The sequence below is a fragment of the Manduca sexta genome, chromosome 13, assembly GCF_014839805.1.
Source record: "Manduca sexta isolate Smith_Timp_Sample1 chromosome 13, JHU_Msex_v1.0, whole genome shotgun sequence".
NCBI classification, from domain to species: Eukaryota; Metazoa; Arthropoda; class Insecta; order Lepidoptera; family Sphingidae; genus Manduca; species Manduca sexta.
The window spans coordinates 1,822,773-1,844,760 of NC_051127.1; the positions used below are offsets into that span (position 1 = coordinate 1,822,773).

The 21,988-nt window shown below is 38.4% G+C and overlaps 1 protein-coding gene across 1 annotated transcript; it reads left to right on the forward strand.

The window, feature by feature from the left end:
* Positions 1-1,941: 1,941 nt before the first annotated feature.
* On the forward strand, positions 1,942-6,654 carry LOC119189190 (NADH dehydrogenase [ubiquinone] iron-sulfur protein 7, mitochondrial-like; the record flags this gene model as incomplete). The annotated part of the gene is given in 4 exon segments (XM_037438231.1): positions 1,942-2,108; positions 5,810-6,020; positions 6,022-6,036; positions 6,470-6,654. Coding segments are annotated over 4 exon segments (510 nt in total), but the record flags the coding sequence as incomplete, so codon positions are not given.
* Positions 6,655-21,988: the final 15,334 nt, after the last annotated feature.

Sequence of the window (21,988 nt, forward strand, 5' to 3'; positions counted from 1 at the left end):
CAATGTCAAAGAATCTGCTTTAAACAAGAAAGTATGATTAAAGTCGTGCCTATTAAAATCAATTCCAAGTTCCAACTTTAGGCAATACGTAATCCATCCCACGCTAGTCTAAATTACCGCTGGATTACCAGCATCATTGGTCCAATTGTACCCATTACTCACGCGTGTACAATATCGATCTCAGTGAATGTGTTTCGTCCCTCTCTTTGTGTGTAAATAGAAAGAGGATAGTGAATGACAGTTCCAGAAGAAATTCGGATACCGAATGGGTGCTGATCAATATGATAATGAAATTACGACTTACGACTTACGCAGTTACCACTCATGATCAAATTATTATTTTTTGCATCTCTATTTTATATAAAGGGATTATTAGAAGTACATTCCATTGATTACAGTGGATCGAGGATAAAAGTTTTGGGATGATTGATTGAGTTAGTGTAATTTCTGAATGGGTTGATGTAATAAACGACGATGTCGTTAGATTATTATTAGGAGTGCTATATCCTTTAGACATGCTGTTCTCAGAGATAAATACTCTCCACCAAGTTCCTTTTTAACGTCTGCTAAATACTGATAGTGGCCAGAAGTTTTCCTTTTTCGGTCCTTCACATATAGATGTCAATATTATATTGTATAATGTTTACCTTGACTCTTGAGTGCCATCATGATTAATCGCTCTTACTACGAATGAAATAAGGGTTTATTTAAAACATATCTCTTCTGATTGAATCATGTTCACCTCGTTCCCCCACTTTTTCTACACTAAATATCATTGATTACAGTATAATCCGCATTCATTCCCATCGACACTAGAATCTTATCCCCCTATACAATATACCAAAAATATCTTCCACTATACTCCTGCTATTCCAATACAATGATTCAATGCGAAAACAATTCCACCACATTCACACACATGCATGATTTATCATGCTGTCAGATTGTTCGTTCGGACGTCTATGCTTTATTTATTAGCCGCTCAGTATTCACTTACAATATGGTTTTATACATAATTCATGTGAACAGATTTGAATGAGCTTCAGAATAGTACATTTTCAGTACAGTTGGCGAACACTGTAGATGTTTATTTAATAAATATGGTTCTTTCGCATACCCTGAAGGCTGACTCGTATGTATAAATAATGTGGCTTAATGCTGAAGAAGATCTCATGCATGTAAACATTGAATAGATATATTTATAGTATGTTGGGATGATATGGTAATCCTACAAACTTGAGAACGTTTGCTTTGTTACCCTCTGAATAATTATTGAAATGATTGTATATTCCTGTCAATCATTAGAAACCTCCCGTTAAAGCATGGGCAAACGCCACACACTTACCCACTTGTTCATAGACGGTTTTTTATCTAAGAACGGAGAAATGATATGATAACAAGTCTGTTATAGGACATAGGGCCGTTGTGATTGGCTTATATTGAGATACAACAATTTCAGCCAATCACAACGGCCCTATGTCTACGCACTGCGAAGGCTGCCATGCCGTCAGCACTGAAAAACAGACTTGTTATCACAGCTTTGCTCCGTCCTTAGATAAAAAAACTTCTATGAATACGGGCGTTAGTATCTAGCAACGCACGCAATAAATTTCAAAATACTATTCTTAAATCACAATATTAGGAACGCCTATAGTGATTACGTACTCGATAAATCCAATATAAAATCAGAAACCTTTTAAAGTAAATATAAGCAAACTGTCATCTTCAGAGATGCTTCTTTCCTAAGCCAATATTTGAGATACCGATATCGAGATTCAATCTTTACTTAATATAATCTTATTATGACGGCGGCAGCTGTGGCTTCACTTTGCTCGATAACTTTATTGGAAAGGAATGATGGTTTGAACAAGCTTTATTTCGTTACACCGCCCACGTTAAAATCCTGGAATTTATTCTTATATATTTTAGAAAATCTGATCTTATCCATTCGCCCAGGAATCATTACAAACAATATTTCAGACCAAAGCTGAATGGGTTTTGGCTCGAGCGGACGACATACTCAACTGGGGCCGGAAGAATTCGCTTTGGCCGCTGACCTTCGGCCTGGCCTGCTGCGCTTTGGAGATGATGCATTATGCTGGACCTAGGTAATAATTTTATATCAGGCCTAGATTGTCAAACTCAAATCAGCGTTTGTGTATGTGGCTAAGGTCACGAATACCTTAGAGAAACCACTAAACGTAATTGTTTTACAAAACTTTGATTGAACTTAATTTTCTGTTGTGGTGATACACCGGCCGAATGGGCCCATTTATATTGTACATAAATGTGTCTACGTAGATCTAACACTTTAACATTATTTGTTCAACTAATTCATTTTCTCTCAACAGTGTAATATAACACCAAGCCGTAGTATCTTTGCCCGGTTCGTTCGGACCTTAAACTCAGTTTCGGATACAAATAATAAATAAATTCAGTATTGGATATCCGAAACTATATTACATATTTTGTCGATAGCGTCGCTGCTCTGATAACTCTGCTCGATATAAAAGGATTTCACACACAGCTCGAATTGACACAAGAACGGGATAACTTTATATAAATATATCCTTTATATTGCATCTTCTAAAATTGTTATAGCGTTATTTGGCTTAGTATATTGTTCATCAAAAGTCGATTTATCTTTAGATTTTTGTAGCTGTTTCGTTCTTAATGGCCTATGTGTCTGACAAAGAATATTTCATTTCCGTAGACACGTATTTTTAATGCATCACAATTGACATACTATCTTCTCAGTCTTTTCGATATTATACAAAGAACTGCACGAGCTATGCAAATGTAAACTCTAAATGAAAGTGGCATTTCGTCCGTAAAGAATCTATCCAATTTTAGTATTTCGATGATCGGAAATCAATTGCTGCATCGATATTAAACCTAAACTCACGTAGTCTGCAGCATGCGCAGTCGCTTTGGCTTTAGAATGCAATTTCCCCTCTGCATCCCAATTTAATTGCCTATCGTTTGAACCCTTACTGATCTAGTTTAACGTGCGAAATCCACATTAATGAGACACTCTTTATCATCAGATAGGTTTATCAAAAATGCTTCTGTGATATACCCTTAGCCATGGCTAGGAACATCGATTAAGGAATATCATGCATGCATGTTATTCCTTAACCGATGTGTGAAACTGTGTTAGCCACATACCGTCAATTAGGCCATCAGATCAACAACTATTGCAGGCATTAATAAACTAAAAATTATATAGTGTATATAAATTACAAGCTTTTGCTTGCGGCTTTGCCCACGAGAAGGAGTTTTCCGGGATATTTTTTTACGAGTTAATATGTATTGTTATGTTATGATCAAATTACACAAAATCATTTTAAATGCCTATGTGTTATTCTGATATATAACCAATATTACTGTAAAGTTTCATCCAAATCCGTTCAGTAGTTTTTCATGAAAGAGGAACAAACATATATCCATACATCCGCACAAACTTTCGCATTTATAATGTTAGTAGGATAATGCAACACAGACTGAACGTATAAAAATATCGTGAACTAAAACTCATAGGATTTAAAGACAGTTGTTGAAAATCTCAGATGAGGTGAATCCGAGTGCGCGTAATCGCCGCGAGTTCATTAGCCGGTTGCCGCGCAGTGCGGGGCATCGTGTTACCTACGCGATGGTAGGGCTGCCACTTGTACAATGCATCGATTTGCATAAACTTTGTGGTATCGAATTAGTAATATTATGATACAGTTTTAGGATAGGGATTGTAGGGTTTGAATACATTTATATAAAAAAAATGGGACAATTACTGATGTGGTATATATCTTACCAATGTAAAGTATACGTTAAAACAGCGCAGTAGATCAATATTAGATTAAGATTTCTTGATTAACCAATCAGCCAGCAACAGAATTCCACCTCTACATCTTTAAGTGACACCAATATTTATTACAGAACGTGCGATAATATCAAATATTTACGTATGCATTTTAAAATAGTGACAACCCTAATTATATTGCACATTGCGTCACACGCGTGTTGCCCCAGTTTTGTGGCGCGTCTGGTGTGAATCTTATCAGCGCGTTATTTTGGTCTAGATGCTAGAATTTTTACTAATAATAACCTATATTACCGCATCTAACATCCTTTCCTCTTATGTTGAGTAATTTCCTGTGCGTTTAGCGGTTGGTGGGTGTCCGATAATTGTATTCAGTTGGATAGCAACCACGGCATAAATAATGAAAATTTACCATAGTGGTTCAATCTGACTAGCGAAGCATCAAAGTCAGTTAATGTACATATGTATTAGACAGGCCGGCATATTTCTATCTACCGTGGACAACAGCAATATCTATCGTTGGTATGACTGAATAAAAAAATAATACTCAAACGACATGCTCTAGCCTAACTTCTGAGGCAAAAGCAAGTCAGCAATCCCTAACATTGAAATGTCAAAATCATCACCGAGCCTGACTAAAGCCCAAAAGCAAACATTTCAATTCAAGACAAATTGACCCGACACCATATATTAACTATCATCTCACCCTCTGGGCTACAGGGTTATCAAATATCTATAACCGGTACCGCCAAATGACGTCAAAAGCTCTAAAAATCTCGCAAGTAATAGCCAACAAAGCTTTGCTCAAACACTTTGAAAGATTACTTGCGCGGAGACCCCGAAAGGTTACAAGTTGACATTCTCCTTTCAAATGTCTGCGACGAGGTCAACTGTCAATGGCTTCCGTCAGGCTCAGCGGTTAGTTATGATCGAATTGGGCAGAAGGTGGATTTTTGAACGGATCTAGCATCGGAATTATACCTTTCTATTCTTAGAAATTTCAACGATAGGAAATAATACTGATTTCTAAACGACATTTTTGTAACGCATAAACAAAGAATTTTACATCGTAATGTAATAAGTTATGAAATGTCGTGTTATTCAGAAATGTAGTTGTCCGACCTATAAATCAAACCAAAGACCACAAAGTAATTCCTATTTTTTTATCTATATCAATTCGAGCATTTAATAGGGAATTACCATTCATAATGAGATAAGTCGCTGCTATTTGTAATGACTAACCCTGGATCATTAGTCACAAATTAATCTAATTTGTAATGACAACACCACGTATTGCTGAATGTTTTAAAGCAGAAGGTAAATGAGCGAGTGGGTTACCGGATGATAAGTCATCGCCCTGACATATCAACACCCGCGATGCTAGACAATTTGCTAGTCAATAGACCTATGATAGTAAAAGAATAAGAATCGCAATAAAAGCAGTTTGAGCTATTTTTAAACCTAAAACTACTAAGTAATTACCATTTGCATATGTCATTTTACATAAAAAACACAATCTTAGATACAAGTGATTAATCATTCGCGTAACATTTCAGTCCACCTACATTCAAACGAAGACTGTACATGTTTGAACTAGTTCTTTCAAATATGATTTATTTTTCGCGTGACCTAAAAACTCCATTAGCCTTTTGTCTGTTTCCAACATTTACATTTCATGAGAACTGCATATACCATTTCGTATACAAATGAGTTTGCCATATTTAGAAGTGGTTTAAATTTTCGGATACATTAAGGTTTATTATGGTTCCACTGATGATGACCAGCATGCGAATAAAATAACAATTGTTTACATAAATTAAGTAAATCAGTATAAATGGAAGCCTCGTCTAAGTTATATTAATTATAACTAACCACCCAGTGGGGGGGGGGGGAGTCTGCCTACGTAAATAGTATTAAAATAACATGAAGCAACTATAAAAAAAAACAAAACAAAGACAGTGGAATTAAGACGTTATGCTCTTAATCTTCCAGATACGACATGGACCGCTTCGGCATGGTGTTCCGCGGCACGCCACGGCAGACCGACGTCATCATAGTCGCCGGCACGGTCACAAACAAGATGGCGCCGGTGTTCCGCAAGACGTACGACCTGATGCCGGATCCCAAGTGGGTGGTGTCGATGGGCAGCTGCGCCAACGGTGGTGGATACTACCATTACACCTACTCCACAGTCAGGGGGATGCGATAGGATTGTTCCGGTGAGTTATTGACCCGATTCTGCTACTTTTTTAATGAGTACTAACTGTTGAAGTCAATGAATAGATCTTAATCACTATCTCAGAGTGGTCCCGTGAACCAACCATGTCCGTAAAGATGTCAAAGGCACTTATTTTGTATGGTCATTTTCACACTCGATCTGATAGTCAATAATTATTGAAGTCGACCGCAACCAATACATCATTGACTATAAAGAAAAAAAATGCAAGAGATTGACTAAACTAAATAGTTAAACGAGCAGCGTTTTACTTCCTAAATAAACGCCCTCTACGCTTTGGAAAGTATACCAAACTAATAACCAATTGCTAAACGATAGTTGCAATTCCCAGGTTTACCTTAGAAAGATTGTAGATGTAAAAATACTGACAATGGTCAGTAGACTCTTTATGACAATGGGTCTAACATCTTACCCAGGTGGATATATACGTGCCAGGGTGTCCGCCGACGGCAGAAGCTCTACTTTACGGCATGCTGCAGTTGCAGAAGAAGGTGAAACGCATGAAATCACTGCAAATGTGGTACCGGCACTAGCATGTTACATTACTACGTCATCTTGATTACTTTTAGTACAATAAATTACGTCACTTATGTGTTTTAAATAAGGTTTCAATTCATTTGCAGCAATTATGACTCCTTGCTAGCATAATTCGTCTACTTCCTTTCTTTGTATAACAATACAATTAAAACCCTAGCACCCTTTCTCTAAACGGAACATATGTGTATACTACAGTGGCGAAGGGTGAAATTCTTTAAAAGATAGCCCGCGGCAAAAAAAATGCCTTAGTCAACATATCACAGCCAATTTTGCAGAAAAGACACACGTAAATAGACTTGGGAAGCTGGTTGGAATCGGGTTGTGTAAACGCTTCCCCACTTTTATGCTATCATCACGTGGCTTTGCAGACACGTGCAGACCTCCACGAGTTACCTTTCAATTTTCATGGATAACACCCTCTATAACCGATTTGTATAGGAGTGTACACATCGACACCTCGTTACGCGTGAGCACGAGCACACGCGCTCCCAACAATAAGCCAGCTGCGACACATTATGTAAATATCAACCACTCTGAACAGCGTTCAACTTTTCAAACTATTAAAAACTTGCCCGCCACGAGAATGTAATAAGCCGTGTTGGATCTAAACGTTGTGTAGGGCTGCCACGTAGAGTGGTAATGATACTATATTATGTACTATGCCCCCTAATTCCCAACTAAATATAAAAATGTACACATTGAGCTATAAGAACTAATTCTCATATTATACATTGGTTTTAGCAAACAATAATTGGTTAACTTCGGGTTTGTAGTCTGGCTGGCTTGATGTTTCTCTTCGTATAGACTGATATGTAACATTGAAATTTGACTATCTTACATAACAATATAATTTCACAAAATTAAACTGGTTTTCCAAATAACAGACTTAATAACCAACGACATTTTGAAAGTGAAAACTTGAATACATCGTTACAACAAGTCGCATTTCGAGATCAGCCTGTCCAGATACATCCAGTAATGGTCAGCATAATTCTCACAATAGTATAGTAGGCAGCGAATTAAGCCATTATATTTAAACCCACTACACGTAACACAAGTCTACTGCTCGAGCGAAAATAAAACAAAAACAATCCACACTTACAATAAAATAATCCCTCAAGAACACATCTACAAAAACAATTTACCAAACAACTGGCAACCCTAACCGCTCTCACAATGTTTAGAGGATCCAGAGGGAATTGTTGTGCACGGCGGGAGTGGGTTTTGTGCTCGGCTTAAATGTGCACAGCTGCCTCGGGACTTACTTCAGGATTGCCAGTTTCTACAATTTACGAACATAGTTTTATACAAGATAAGTGAAATAGCTCGGGGAACACCTGTGCTGCTAATACTCATTACCCGAACCGGTTGAATGAAATACCTACATTTGGTAGTAGAGATAGATTTTTTTTATCGTTATTTATTTATCATCATTTTGACAATATCCTTACGGGTACCTTAAACCTAATACAATATTGTCGCTATTGACTTAACTATTAACTAATACACTACTTAAAACTACATTATTGTATATGCTCAACATTTCTAAACTGTGAAATATGTAACAATCTTATATATTTATCCTGCATAACAAATCAGACTTAAAACAACTCTCTCGATTTCACTCAAAATACCTGAGAATATGTCTCTGTCATGAGTCACGTTAATTATTTTAATTATCCGCGTCACAGCTGTTTTCTCCAGTACATTGGTTCTGGCTGCTGGTACCACTAAGAATCTTGGTCGTAATTAGCAACCATGTCGCTATGTACGACCGCTTTTACCGGTGATCATTCACTTTTCACGTTTTCAGAATATTTTTTAATAAAAGCCTAGCCCCTTCCGACGTAAGAGATAGATTCATAACACAGCAGATGTTGCTCTCAGCTGCGTCGTTAGACGCACACACTGACGCCTTTTATTACGTGTGAAAATGTTTTCTGGGATAAAAATTATCACAATTAATATTTTCCCGGGATAAAAAATAGCCTAAAGTACTGAGGAGTTTATGTAACGTCCTATTAGTGAAAAAAATTAAGAAAGAAGAAGAAACTCAACAAATCCCGCTCTTCCTTCCCAATCTCAATATATTCTCCATAGAGACCGACATGGAACTTTCAATGTCATACTATTGGCAGGCACCAAAAACCTTTCGTCGAACTTTTTATTTCATAGCATTTCATTACATTAGGAGAAAAAACATTGAGTCTATCAAACACGCTGGACGTTACATTAGTTCAAAACCATAAAAAAAATATTAACATCCTACAACAAATGTAACAAACGATTCCACTGAGCTCTTTTAAAGGATGTTATGTGGGAACAAAGAACATTATAAACTAATAGCCGACATAAACTGAAGTAATACAAGCTATGTATTTACAAAACGTTCCGTTACTTTACATACGTCAATAAATTCAAGTGCCCACATAAAACAGGATCGGAAACTTTGGAAAGTAACAAAAAAGGTAAGATTAATGTGGCCAATAAAGTAGGAACGGCGGGCGATCGCATTCGAAGCGGTCTACAGGGACGCATTTAGAAATAAGTGCGGTGGACATGGGCCCTTGAGCTGGCAGCTCTTAAGAACTCGGGCCTACTAAAAATGTTTTATTATAACTATAAATGCGTGAGAAATTATATTTTGGATTAAGAGCCACATACTTCGTACTATAGTCTTCAAAAATATTCATATATGTTATTAATATTTCAATTTATTCTATTAACGAGTATTTAATAAGGATATTTATAAAAAAGAGGCTATATTTTGATTAATACAGATATTCTATAATAATCACAATTAATATAGTAATTATTTTTTACTAAGACAGCGGCGATAGCCTAGTTGGGTGTGGAACGGACTGCCAAGACGAATGTCCGCAGGTTCAAATCCCAAGGGCACACACCTCTGACTTTTCTAAAATCATGTGTGTATTCTTTGTGAATTTATCGTTCGCTTTAACGGTGAAGGAAAACATCGTGAGGAAACCTGCACATCTGAGAAGTTCTCTATGGGAATTTCGAAGGTGTGTGAAGTCTACCAATCCGCACTAGGCCAGCGTGGTGGACTAAGGCCTAATCCCTCTCAGTAGTAGAGGAGGCCCGTGCTCAGCAGTGGGCAAGTATATAATACAGGGCTGATATTATTATTATAAGGAACCTGTAAAAAAATGTTCTGTCGATTCTTTTCTTTTAAAAAAATCATTGATTCGTAGACTCTGAACGGAATAAAACCTCATGAAGAAAATCGACGAAGAGAGCTCAATGAAAATAAAATTAAATAAAACTGAACACAATAAACCATTTTTGAAAACAAGTTAAATAAGAATATGACCCCCAAGCGGAAATCGAATCCGTCATTGGGCACAAGTAAAGCGGACAATGGAGAAAGATTGTACTTTTTATTCAAGCGGGACGGGATCGAGTGGAGGGCGGGTATGTAATAAAATTCCAGTTAGGTACGTGATTTAAGATGATTTATTTTATTTACTTACGCCGAGACGGTTATATGAAAAACATACAATTTACGAAACTGAATAACGAGAAAGTCGCTTGTATTACAGCACATAGACTAACCTTGATTGATTGATTTCTTCCTAACCGAATTCGGCCGCGGCGGCCAATCAACGGAGGTCAGCCAGGTGCGCAAGAGATATTATAGTGACAACTATGTGCGCAATATACAGATACACTCTTCTTTTCCTTCACTGTCATAGTCCAGTGAGACGATAAACCGACATGACCGGAGAGAGATCAGACGCACGACCAACGGATGTGCTTTCCGAGGCACGGGAGTATCTATCACATCGCCAACTTCCTAACTCCGAGCTGCGACTGAGTAATTGTTTAAGAAGACTTAGTTATTTCTTAGACTAACCAAGAAACAGTGTAGCGTTCAAAACTGAATCACAAAACACTGCATGTAATAACACTGCCTTAGCCGCTGTAATGTGGAGAAGGCATAAAACTAACTCTAAACATAAAAACTTATGCGAGAGCAACTGTTTAATACACTTTGAGAACTAAGAGAATTCATTTTGATAAAATTTTATATGAAGTATGAAAGAAAGAATGAAAGGCTTTATTTACATTTCACACGGGTGAAGCCGCGAACAAGAGGCGGTACACAGTCGCCAAGCAGCCCATTTCCGTGCGTGGCTCGTACATTACGCGCACTGAGCCCAAATGGACAAGCCCAAGGTCTTGGAAACAATAATCTTATTTGGGCTGCGAAGAGAGCTGTAATGGCTTTCAGGGTCGCCATCTTGAGATTGTTTACTGAGCTTTTATGTGCTCACTGTGTAAATGGGGTTTGTGTTTCTATTTTATGTTGTCTAATGTTTTTGGCTGGAGAATGTTCGCGACAAATTTGTGATTGTAAGTCAGTCGGTGTACTCGCTAATCATTGTTACAAAGACCAATATTTTTTCACACGTAAATCTATTAAAATTTCCGATCTCACTTACCTAAATCATTATATTAAAACTCCGCTTGCTATACAAGCAACCGCAACCCGCACAAGAATTCTCACTGAAATCCATTGTAAAACTTGGGCTAATATGCAAATGTAAATACGTTAAAATCATCGCCAAAAATCAAACGAAATTAACTCTTTCTATTTGAGATAACATTTTTTTTATTACTAAAGTAATATTGATGGTAAAACCTGATTCCAAATCATCAATACAGCAAACTTCTTTCATAACAATACGTACTTCATAAAACATCACGTAAACAATCACAATGCATCGCGAACGCAACGCGACTTGCGCTAGAGAACCATTGTTCCGCGGCATCCGATGACGCGCCAATCGATTATACAATTAGATAATTAAAGAACGTTCACCTGTCGCGCTGTTACTATGCTACACTTATTGACTATTGTCTATCATAGACAACAATGGATGCAGTGTGTTTTTTAACCTACTTCCTGTTATAAGTGTGACGATAGATGTCGCATGGCCGATGAATGGATTCAGATGAAATTTTGGCAAGGAAATACAAAGTCTTGGATCAATATATTGGGTATTTCGTAGATTTGAATATAGTCTTTATTTTTTTGGAAGGAATTTGTCGTGAGCAGAACTTAGTATATTTATACAAAGATGTACCTGATCTTGGAGGACGGAAGGCGAACAGAGAAGGTTAGATTATAAAAGGTGGAAGTATGAAAATACGACTTATCTGATGTAATATTATCATAACATATTATGGAACTTTTAATGGCATGAGTCTGTGGATCCATAATGTGTATTCTATTGCATTAAATTCCCATGAGGAGTTATTTCAATTTGAAGCAGCACACGTGCATTTCTCAGATTTGTAATATGTATTTTCAAGACATAACAAAACAAATAAATCTCGTGTTATGCATAAAGTATTTGTGATGGCGATTGATGAAGTGTGATGTATATTGCATACAGTAAATTCACAGATCATATTGATTTATATCAACCCTGATTATTGAAAACAAGGTTTAACAAAAATTACCGTAGGCAGCGGCTTAGCTGTGCCACTCGCATTGCCGACGGTGACCATTTACCATCAGATGAGCCGTTAGCTCACCTGCCTGCGGAGTTAAAAAAAAATACAGCTACTTCGCCCACATTACAATCCTTGCCCGAGATAAAAGTAACCTGTAGAACTCAGCGAATAGCTTCCTATTAGAAGTATTTTCAAAATCATATCAATAGTTTCAGAGATTAGTACCTACACGTAAACTTATAAACTCTACCTCTGTATGAGCATAGACTATGAACTATAGAAACAATGTAGATGAATCATAGAACTCTGCTGTTATCTGGGTCATTACCACCGGCCGGACGGAGCCGGCGCATCCGACACTCCGATCTGTCCGGATACCGGACACATTCCGTCCGCATGGCCAGCGTAAACTGATAAGTCACATAAATTGCACTCTAGAGATGCATTTAGACAATGGTGATTAAATGACAGTATAAATTAGATCTTAAGGTTCGGACAACGGACCTAATAACAGTCGCAGAAGTTCGCTGGATGCGGGTCGCTCCCAATAGATCGAACTTTGGAGGACGCCCATGTTCAGCAGTGGATATCTTGCGGTTGATGATGATGAAAGGTTTGGACTTTGGTGAAGTTATTTTATTTTAGAAATGGTAGTATATTGTGCACGAGAGTCCGCCACGATATGTACCATCGCATTGTCTATTGCTTACTTCAAGTTTCTTATTTTTATTCAGTGGAATTACTGAGTTTTATAATACTTAACATGTTATGTGTGAAGATAATCAGTGCAGTTCCAATACGGTATAAACTTTTATCCAATGTAGGGGGGAACTTATTTACCGATAATCGTAGTAGCTGTTTTATATTTTCAAATAAACGAGTATCTTGTCACTTTTTCGCATCAAAGCAAGTTAAGCAGAGTTTATTTTCTATTCCAAAAATCAGACAGCCTCGGTGGCGTCGTTATATTACGGTACGACTGCAGTATCGAGATCTATGGTTGGATCCCGGTTCGGGCAAATGATAGTGGATTTTTCTACTCAGTATCCGCCCAGAGTCTGGAATTTGTGCCCGATATGGCAATAGGCTCGCCCACTATTATATCACGGGACGAAATACACACAGCGGAAGTAGGTGCACCAGTTACGCCTTTGTCTACCCCTTCAAGGGCGTGAGTATGTGTGTGTGTGCAAAAATCAGAAATTACCCGCCACGTAAAACATGACAGAGACAGTACATTAAAATTAAACTATTTTTCGGATTTTATCGCGGTTTGTTGTTGTATAATTGTAAAATGTAGGTAGATATTGTAACTCTGATTTTGCGGATGAACAACACGTCAGTCCCCCCCGTGACCACGAAAGCTGCAAAGTCATCGAAACTTCGGGAGAAAACTAAAATATTAAAACCGCGATAAAATCCGAAAAGTAGTTTAATTTTAATGTCTAACATAAAGAGACAGTACTATTAAACCGTGCGGGATAGTTACTTCTTTTCCCTTGATAGCCGGCCCTGGAGCGTCCCTACGGGGCTGCTTCCGGAAACCCCGGACAGCCCGGACACGTTCCGCCCGAGTTAATGGATCGCGTTACATAACTTACGGACTAGACGTCTAGACGTCCAGTTTGTTCCGCTCTATGAGGATTATTGAATCAATTTATCAAGGACATGTATCAAAGAAGATTCTAGTTTATGTAATTAGACGTAATGTTCGTTAGTGATAGGTCTCATGTGAGACTCTGCCTGGGTAGGTACCACCGCAATGTCTAATTCTGTCGCCAAGCGGCAGTGTGTAGTCACTTTTGTGATCCGGTTTGTTGGACATTGTAGGCAGTGTAGCTACCGGACATAAGACTTAACGTGTAATGTCTCAGGATGGCGAGCGCAGTGGAATACCAAACAATACTTGATAATTCAAGGTGTTGGACTAGTGTTGGTTTAGCTAATAAAAGAGCGTTGAAATACAAATAATTCATTTTCATGCAATTCAGTTGTTGTTTAAGAACATTTGTTGACCTTCTTTTGTCTATATAATCGATGATGTATCAAATTCAACCATGCATTATATTATATTTATATAACAAAATTCATATCGATCAAACGACTTTATTCATTAAAAATCATGAACCACTACGAAAACTCATCCAATTAAGTATGACGCAAACAATTCGATCACACATACAAATATCCGGTCACTCTTAGACATCACTCGATCGATCTAACGGTAGGGTTTTCCCGGGGCGCTTCCCTCGCGAAGCCCTAACGGAGGGGCCCACGGGAAGGGCACCGTCCCTCTAGTATGACTCACTGTCTCGCTATCTACTGGAATAAATCTGTCGTGAATGTTTTGTATGTTTAGGACTGCCTCGGTGGCGTAGTTGTACTGCATGCGCGGTACGGCAGCGCTCTGAGGTCCTGGGTTCGAATCCCAGGTCGGGCAAAGTGATATTTGGGTTTTTCTGCTCAGTATCAGCCCGGAGTCTGGAATTTGTGCCAGATATGGCGATAGGCTCGCCCCCCTATCACACCATGGGACGGAACACACTTGGCGAAAAGTGGGTGCCATGGTTGCGCCTCTGCATACCCCTTCGGGGATAAAATGCGTGATGTTGTGTGTGTGTGTGTGTGTGTGTGAATGTTTAGTACTATGAAAATGTTTTCACTAGACCTTGTGTGGCAAATATCTGACAAGTAGTGTTATTAAACCTTATAAATAAGCTTTTACTTGTAATTGAAAAGGTAGGCAAAAGTACAACAAATGCATTAATTTTTAGATAAGCTTATAATATACTATCCACTAGCCATTCAGATTTTAACTCTTATTCTTGTTCCAAATTATAAAACATTAGTTGCGCATTACAGGGAATCTGATCGAATCGAACCTGGAACTATTAGAATGTACTAGCAAACTAGAAAAAAAAAATTAACACTTTTCATCATTTAGAAATCGAATCCGCGTCCAATCGTTTTATGATCCTTATGCCAACTCATCCTATGTAAATCAAAACAAATGCTATCATAGGTCATGGCTGCATACGGAAGCCGACTCCCAGACAGAGATGACTCATCGATGCCACCACTCCCACACGGCCGCGAAGATCGAAAGGTCTTTGACTTCTCAAAAGCCCTTGTCATGTCGAGTTGTTAATTTATAACGCCACTTTCAGTTAATATTTATGGATTTTGGGAGTGATTTATGTATGTGTGAGTTTTTTGCGACTTCCAAGATCAGTGTTATACTTATTATGATGTATTAGGGTTGTCACCTAATGAATAAAATTGAAAATTAGTCGGTTACAAGTTACGATCGGAGTTCGCCTTGTTTTAACAGCACTAGTCTTAGCTGGCCGGGCTATTATAATATGTATTGAATTGTAAAAAATGCGTTGCCTTTATGGCCATAGGACGAATTGAGGTGTTGGTCGTACAGAAACATTCCACCCCGTGATCTAGTCTGTAATGTCTTTGAGATGTCGAAAATAAAAAAATATACAACATCGCAAAAAAATGCATAAAATTTGTTATTTCAAAATTTTATGATAATTGTTGACTTTACGCCAATATTTATTTTATAATAGAACCTTAGACGAGTTAGCACAACTAACGATTACCCTTTTTTTACCGTAATCAGGAATTAACAACGAGTAACTTATGCACTAAAACGTTTCCTACTACGCTTGCTCACGCGATTGTCGATTTTTACCGTTCTGTTTAGTTATTTTATGCAAAACCGTCGCATTAATGTAAACGCGATCACGTTCAAAGACTAGTACATTTCCCACAAACTAAATATTTAGAGACTTTCCTAAGCCAGGATCAGCAGTGGCACGCATTTTATGACACCGAGCAGTGAAGCTCGGCGAGTCTCAGGGAAAACTAATATGTCATTATCCCGCAACGAAATTAATCAAATAGAAAGATAGGGAGGAGTTGGAAATATTAATTGTCCACTTCCCTCCAGAGCAATATATGTAAGGAGTATTACAATATAAACTAAATATGTAAGGAGTATTACAATATTGACGAACGAAATAATTCGTTTTACAGAAATGTGTGTTTCCTCAGGGAGAGTTGACGTAAGATACCCCGGGGCCGTCCCGTGTGCGCCGAAGAAGGCCACTGCAAGTTTTGGTTGGTATGCCGGTGTAGGGTAAACAGGGGTAAGGACTCGGTCCATGCTCGCTCAGATGACGTTATACTCTCGAGTCTCGACATTGGGCCGAAAGACCGGTGAAACCAACATAACCATTCCACTCACCCTCCAAGTGCTGGTAGCAATAACGCGTTATTTCCCCGCGAAAAAAAGGGGGGAAGGAGTTGACGTCAAACTGACGGCCGATCGTAAAACTAAGTCAAATCGTTTCTGAAAAATTTGCGAAAGTATGTCGCCGGCTCTACAGTAGACTTCTGAGTCGAGAGCTATCCGAGTCAAAAGAAGATGATGAAAATGTATCATTCAGTCTTACAGATGTACCCCCACCAAAAGGTTCTTTGGCAACGATATCTAAAAAAAAACAATGGTTTCAGTCACTGTATTGTTTTATTTATGACGCATAAGTTAAGTGCGCGTGTACTAACTACGCTTATTTATTTATATTTAGCGCACATTACACACCCGCGGTCTTTATCATCGCGTAGTAACATCAGCACGTATTGTATCTTTATTGTTGTAAATAAATAACAATATATAGCTACTCCAAAAATATCGCAATTTGCGATGGACGGTGTAAGGCCAGCGAAGGCTCATTGTAATTAACTAGTATTTTGTGATAATAATAATTTTACGCGCGTTTCTGTACATTATCAGCACTCCCATTTGTTTTTAGGTTCAGCGCGCGTTGTAATTGGGTTTAAACTTCGTAGACACGTATACAATACGTCACTTGTGTAAGTAGTCTACTATCTGTACCGGTACAATTAGTATACATACCGCCACTTCGTCAACATCAGCGGAACTTCGAGAAGACCTATGTGGTATTGACACAACTATAGTGATTTATCGCATAGCAATCACGCAAGATGGCGACAGACGATCCTGAATTATGCTTGCACAATTTGAGCGACGCGTTGCATATATACCTACCATCTCCGAACAGGAACTATCGGACGGGCTGCGGCCGGTCAGGCGCAACATTTGCCTGACTGTGAATCTTCCCCTTCCATAGAGGAACGCCACCATCTGTTCCTCTACAGCGGTGTCTACCTTTAGGCCGCTAAATATCAAACCTTAAATATCAATGAAAACATCAGCCCAGCAAGATCCGCATCGCGACTACAAATAAACTAATTAAAAACGAAATAAACAGGCTATTTACACTAAACGAATATAGAATGGATTTGCGTAAAATCTTTGATGCTGACCAATCTTGTGTAGTGTTGCCAGATCCGCTTATTCGAAAGGTGAATTTAGGTAAAAAAATATTGGCGCGATAAAAATTACGTCAGCACCTATATGCAAATATCTCCTATTCCGTTATTAATGCGTTCAGAATTTTATGAATAGATGAACGTGCATTATATAAACGACATAACACTGACTGGCCAAGAATAACGCCAGGCGGATAATCGAATAATAAAAAATCCAGAAATCTAGACGGCTCAGATAGTGAGACGCAAATTGATAATTGCACAATACGCCATATTACCTAAAACTAGAATAATCTGGTAACACTGTCATCACATGTGTTATGTTGCCCAAACATTCGAAACGTAATCAAAGTGTGTTGATTGTTAATAAATATTTTTGTAATAACCTCTCGTTTCGCTAAATATTACAACGGGTTTAACGTATTGTTTGTTTTCTCGCGTAATCATCATATTTACGAGCTGTGAACGCTCTTTTTTGAATACTTGAACGGTATTTATGTAATCGGTAACTGTTTATATGTAAAAATGTAACGCGGCGCGGACTTCATTCGTATTTGCTATATCATACATACGAACAATATATACGAAATTATGAAAACAAAGCAATATAATATTTTTACCAATTCATGTTCTCATGTTTGTATGAACATTTTTTTTCATACATTTGTTTGTTATTAGTATAGCTAGTAATTCTCCTTTGAATTCAGTTAAACTAGTTTCTGTGATACCATGTGAGCGTGCAAGCCTTTTATTAAGCTTATGAATTATTAAAATCTTAGTATGCGTATTGTTTATGTATCCCAACTAATTTACAAAACTAACTTTCATCAACCGATAGCAGCCTTTTCAAAGATTAATCAAGCCTACATTTTATACCGGTGCCATAAGGTACATAATCCTTGACTACAACAAGCTACTTTTTATCCCTAGAATAAGTATAGTTTAAAAGTATTCGATCTTTTGATCACTTCGCCCTTTGATACTGAAGATCGAGAGGGATCGAGAGTCGGGGGTCTTCGATGCCCACGCGCAAACGCGTTCACAACACGGCGTAGCACTATCGATAGAGGCGTAGCTACCTTAGAACTAGGCGGTGCAGTGCACCTGGACCTCCGTGGTCCCACGTGTTCTCATATGAGTTAAGCGAGTTACAGGCACTTTGCCGAGTGGACCATATTTTACGTCTGTAATTACCTAACTACGTCACTGACTACCGAAACCAAATAAACACCCCACACATCAATATATACTACACACGAAGACTTACATGAAATGACATAATTGATCAGTTTTTACTAGGCGGTGTGGTTGCGGGCAACGTTCCAATGGCGATGATACCGCCGGTTTGTTTCCCGATCGTGTGTTATCACTACAAATGTATCTATTTGTTTTAACATTAACGTTTTGCGTTTACATTTCTGTATAGGGCTGCCATTTTTATGCACACGCTCAGAACTAAAAATATTTTTTGCGTTCTGTCGGTCCATAATAGTTCCCGTAGGACCCGTGTATTCCCAACATACGTTATACTAGCCATAGTTTCGGGACGTTTATTATTTAACCGGGACGACTGCTTTTACTGAAGACATCTTCCGTAGTGCCAATATGGCAACCCTATGGCATAGCTAAACTTGTCATACTGTTGTTAAATTAACTCTAAATTACATAGCCGAAGTTATTGCTTCAATGGTTATATTAGAAGTCAGGCACTAATTAAATAACACATTAATTAATTTCAATTAATAAACACAAAAATTAACGCAACAAAACAATTCACACGATTAAAATAAAGCAATAAAAACCCGCCATAACAATAACATTTCCCGTTTAATCGTAAACACGTGTGATTGTTACGAGAGCTCAGCCAACAAGGACATCTCTTGGTCACCATCCAACATCCGAATTGATCTATTTCAGTTCACAGCGTCACCAACAAGGCATCTACTACCGCACCGTTAGATAATACGACGTAATCATTTTATGACTGCTATCGATATCAACATTTCGGCGATAGCCTAGTTGGGTATTGGACGGTCAGTCGACACGAATGTCCCCAGGTTCAAATCCCAAGGGCACACACCTCTAACTTTTCTAAAAAGTTATGTGTGTATTCTTTGTTAATTATCGCTTGCTTTAACGGTGAAGGAAAACATCGTGAGGAAACCGGCATACTCCAGAAATTCTCTATAGGAATTTTAAGGGTGCGTGAAGTCTACCAATTCGCACTAGGCCAGCGTGATGGACTAAGACCTTATCCCTCTCAGTAGTAGAGGAGGCCCGTGCTCAGCAGCGGGACAGTATATATAATACAGGACTGATATTATTATTATTTATAATTATTATATCGACATTAACTTGTCTCGGAAGTAACAGTTACCCGACCTCGAGATTTAATTTGTGTATAAAAAGTGGTAATCATGCTTAATACATGTTATTGTCGGTTGGTTTAGAAGAAACAAGCTCTGCTTAGTTTCAGAACCTCTCCCAATTATTCTTTGTACGTTTCTTTATACTTTCTTTTTTTTGTCACGAAGCCTCTTCAGCACGAATAATGCCAATGTCTTACCGAAAGCCAATGTGAAATGACAATTTGTTAGGTTTCGTCTAAAGTTTTCAACGGAAAACATTTTACTGTTAACCCTATCATGATGATTTCTAGTTTCTTTTTCTTTTTGGGCACATTGTCCTTTTTATTTGCATGAAGTGTTCACTTTTTTATATTATACACTTAGTTAAATGACTGCAAATGTATTTCTGTATTTTGATTAGTGTAACAAAGTTTGTAAACCCATTCAAATAAAATAAAAACGTAGAGAATATAAAAACAGTGTTTTAGATAGCTGATGATGCAAATTATTTCCTCTACAAACAACAAATAGGTGCGAAACCATCCAAATCGATAAATAACAATCCCCAAGTATTTCAATAGCGTACAAACGATTCAAACAATGATTAAAGCCGACGCAACAGCGACGCCGCGAATTTAAGTAATTAGCAAAGTTGGGATATTTAACGCGCGAACGAGCCGCGAACGCTCTCGATAACTTAGTGCCGGCGTTTTGAATAATTTAGTAAGTCGAAAATTTGGAGCCAAGTTGGGTCTAATTGCGGAATTGTGATTAATTTTACGGGTGGATGCTGGCGATATGTTTCCATTTATAGGAAACTGCGCTCTCGTGCTTCTATCTTATTCCAAAATATAAATAGTGTCACTAGAATTAAGTTCTTTCTTTAAGAATTATGTCGTTTCCAAAAATATTTAGATGGCGTTGGCTAGGTCGGCAGATACACCAAAAAAAAATACCCAAAGAAAGAACCACTAATGCACGCACCACAAAATTTTTGAGTGACACGCCCTAAAAACACGAAAAGACTACAAAAAGGCAACGTGATTGAAACCAGTTCATAAATAAGAGAATTTATAAAACGTCAAAAACGTCGCGCTCCAAAAACCCAGCTCGAACGCCGCCTAACAACTTAGAAAAACAATTTCGAACGCGCGTCAGTGATTCCGAGTATCAATCCACGAGGCGGTCACGTAAATTGCCCTTCGAAAAACTAAAGCCGCGTCCAGACAGTGGGGACACAATTAGCGTCGTGTCACACGCACGGGTGCACCGCGCCGTCCGCTCGTAAAATCTTAACGTTCGTACGCTAATCGAATTACCACTGTAAAGTAAACGAGATGGTCAAACACTGGAGCTATTGGTGCGCGTGAAACTTTCGAGTTACATGTGACTTGATGGATCGTGACAAGGTAAAGGCAGCAGCGTAGCTACCCGTATGGTAACTACGCTATAGTAGCTTAGGTGGTGCAGTGTACCGGGGCCCTCGGATAAACCAAGTACCAGTAAATTTGTTTAGGTCACCATCATCAGCTATATAAAGTCCATTGCTGAACATATGCCTCCCCCAAAAATTACCAGACGGACCTGTCGAAAGCGGCCTGCATCCAGCGTGCTCCTGCGACCTTTATCAAGTCGTCCGTCGCGTCGTGTTTTCAAGTAAACATCTTTTCAAAACTCACAAAGCATCTTATAATTTCCATCTGAACTGTTTATTGATACTACCCGAGTCTTCGCATTAATTAAATGTTTTACACAGACTGGACCGGGAGGTCCAAATGTATTTGCGTCTGGGCCCTTGGTTGCCTAGCTGCGCCATTGGGTAAATACTGGGCACTATGAAAATTAATATCTATTTACCATACATTCTGGATATAATTGTAACCAGTAATGATCCAAAGTTGACTTTAGGACCAGGCGAGCAAACTGCTTATACAATTCGACCCTATCGTAATTCTAAAACTCTACTCGTACTTATATTGTATTTGGCTTCATACATAACACCCGTTAACTGCCTTGATGGACAACCACAACAATGCAATATAAATCACACAGACGCCATAATTCAGTTGACCTAGCGTCGCGACGGCCCGGAACATGTGGTTATTGGACAACATCCCATTGCCCCATAAACGTGGCACCGACCTTGGCCCCGGGGCTGCAGCCTAGACCGTGCCCTCCAAAACGGCGCGTCTATAAATA